Source organism: Sapajus apella, unplaced genomic scaffold, assembly GCF_009761245.1.
Source record: "Sapajus apella isolate SASKATOON/1434 unplaced genomic scaffold, GSC_monkey_1.0 scaffold47, whole genome shotgun sequence".
NCBI classification, from domain to species: Eukaryota; Metazoa; Chordata; class Mammalia; order Primates; family Cebidae; genus Sapajus; species Sapajus apella.
The window spans coordinates 485,179-488,020 of NW_022436987.1; the positions used below are offsets into that span (position 1 = coordinate 485,179).

A 2,842-nucleotide genomic window follows, 5' to 3' on the forward strand; every position below is an offset into this window, starting at 1 on the left:
GTTACAGTGAGCCGAGACTGCACAACCATCACTCAGCCTGATGACAGAGGACAGTGAGACTTTGTCTCAAATTAAAAAAAAAAAAAAAGGATTTCAACAAATGCACAGTGAAGAAAACTAAATTAATTGGTAAAATATTAAACATAGGTGGTGATTAAATATAATGAGCACAGACATGATTAAAAAAACATTAAACACAGAGCAGCATAAATTATTGTTTCTTATTACAATTTTGACTTTTACCCTAATTTTCCATATTCTTGTTTCCTCACCTGGACTCTAGGTTCATCCTTGAGCACAATGTCTGTCTTCAATAGTTCTGCCTTTTACCCTCGCTTCCTCCTAACAGGCCTCTCAGGCCTTGAAAGCAAATATGACTTGATTTCCCTCCCCATCTTCTTGGTTTATGCCACCTCGATTGCCGGGAACATTAGCATCCTCTTCATTATCAGAACCGAGTCTTCCCTGCACCAACCAATGTATTACTTTCTGTCAATGCTGGCATTCACTGACCTGGGCCTGTCTACCACTACCTTGCCTACCATGTTCAGTGTCTTCTGGTTCCATGCCCGGGAGATCTCCTTCAATGCTTGTCTGGTCCAAATGTACTTCATTCATGTTTTCTCAATTATTGAGTCAGCTGTACTCTTGGCTATGGCCTTTGATCGCTTTATAGCAATCGGAGAACCCTTGCGCTATGCAGCCATTCTAACCAATGATGTAATTATTGGGATTGGGTTGGCAATTGTTGGAAGGGCCTTGGCTCTGGTCTTTCCAGCTTCCTTCTTCTTGAAGAGGCTTCAGTATCATGATGTCAATATTTTGTCCTACCCTTTCTGCCTGCACCAGGACCTCATAAAGACAACTGTATCCAACCGTCGAGTCAGCAGCATCTATGGCCTCATGGTGGTTATCTGTTCCATGGGACTTGATTCAGTGCTTCTCCTCCTCTCCTATGTCCTCATCCTGAGCACAGTGTTGAGTATAGCCTCCAAGACAGAGAGAGTGAGAGCCCTCAATACTTGCATCTCTCACATCTGTGCTGTACTCACCTTCTATACGCCAATGATCGGGTTATCTATGATCCGTCGCTATGGACAGAATGCTTCCCCAATTGTCCACGTGCTCATGGCCAATGTTTACTTGCTAGTTCCACCTCTCATGAACCCCATTGTCTACAGTGTTAAGACAAAGCAGATTCGTGACAGAATCCTGAAGAAATTCAAGAAAGATGAAGTGTAGATGACAGAGATTCTGAAACATATCTTTCCCTCATTCTCTTAATATTTATGAGAACACTTAATGTAGTGTAGGATTTTGAATTCATGTTACCAATGATATTTTGACTTTAAGATACTGTATGTAAACCTTGATAATAGTTAATCTGTATATTTTCAATACAGAGAATAAAGCTGTAGTTACATTTTACAGTGAAGATATGCATTACACACTGTGAGGGTCCTCAATATATCAGAGTAAGATTTAGATTTCAAAAGTTTTCCCATACTCTTTAACTTAATTTAAAAAATGTTTAAATGCAAGTTTTTATCCTCTGTTCAGGGAAACAAAATATTTCTAGTAGGAGAACCTCATATCAAAAATGGACGATAAATAAATAAAACCTAGCAAACTTTTAGAAGTGTAGAAGAAAGAAAAGTTGGACCAAATTAATCAAATAAATTGGAATAAAGCAGAAACAGTGATGATGTATGTAGGAATCTACAGAGGGTTTTCTATTATGAGTAGAGACGCTATGAGATCCAGACTGCTGTCCATTTTCTTAAATCTGGGTTTTCAGTACATTTCTCAATTATTGGTGGCAGTCTCAAGTTGTTCTGCATCTTAAAATGTGTTCCTTATAAGCTGAGCAGGAAGGAATACAGTTCTTCATTTTCTGTGTTCCCATCCATATACTGTCCTGATCATCCTTTTCTGTGTTCCCAATGGCATTCTGCACTGAAATGCTCAACGTATTTTTGGAGATTATATTCTTCATTGTTAATTATGGGATTTATACAAATACATATTTTAATTACTAGAAAATTCTGAGATGTTATGCTATGAAGGCTTTGTTTTCAACTAAAATGATCAACTGAAATATCTGTTTTTAATTTATATAGAACAAGAAAATATCCTTAAAGAATTGTGTATACTCATTAATTCAACTTCATCACCTCACACTCAAACCTGACTCTGCTGTGGTCTGATTTTCATCTTCATGATTCCACTGATTTGCAGTTTATGATATTTCTAGTGCTCTACTTGTTACTAAATTCAACATCAATATCTTGATTAAACTTCCATTTTTCTTTGCATTATTAACCATGCTTTTCTTTTAAACTAAACTTATTTTAGGTTGTTTTAAACTTACAGAAAAATTTAAATATGGTGCAGAGTTATCATCGATCCTGCCCTCAGCTAGCCCTATTATTACCATCTTATATTAGTAGAGTGTATTTTTTACAATTAGTGAAATAACATTGATAGTTTATTATCCCCAGTTGTATATTATTCAGAAATTTTTAGTTTTCCTCCTAATATTCTTCTTGTACTCCAAGATCCAATCCAGGATATAACATTACATTAGCCATCATGTGTTTATAGGCTGCTTTTAACCTTAAAAGTTTCTCAGACTTCTTTCATTGTCTTCAATTATCTTGGCATTTTTGAGGACTACTACAGACAGTTTGTAAAATGTTCCTCTATAAGTATTTTTCTGATGCTTTTCGCATTATTACAGTAGGTTTACATGTTTTGGGGAGTAAGACCACAGAGGAATAATACCATTTTTATTGCATCATATCAATAATACATATTAGCAACATGACATCACTGTTATGGA

At 36.1% G+C, this 2,842-nt stretch overlaps 1 protein-coding gene across 1 annotated transcript; it reads left to right on the forward strand.

Annotated features, from left to right (window-relative positions):
• The first annotated feature begins 300 nt into the window (after positions 1-300).
• Positions 301-1,242, forward strand: LOC116525296 (olfactory receptor 51G2-like). The gene has a single exon (XM_032241097.1). The coding sequence runs from the start codon at positions 301-303 to the stop codon at positions 1,240-1,242; it is 942 nt and encodes a 313-aa protein (XP_032096988.1).
• The last annotated feature ends 1,600 nt before the right edge of the window (positions 1,243-2,842 follow it).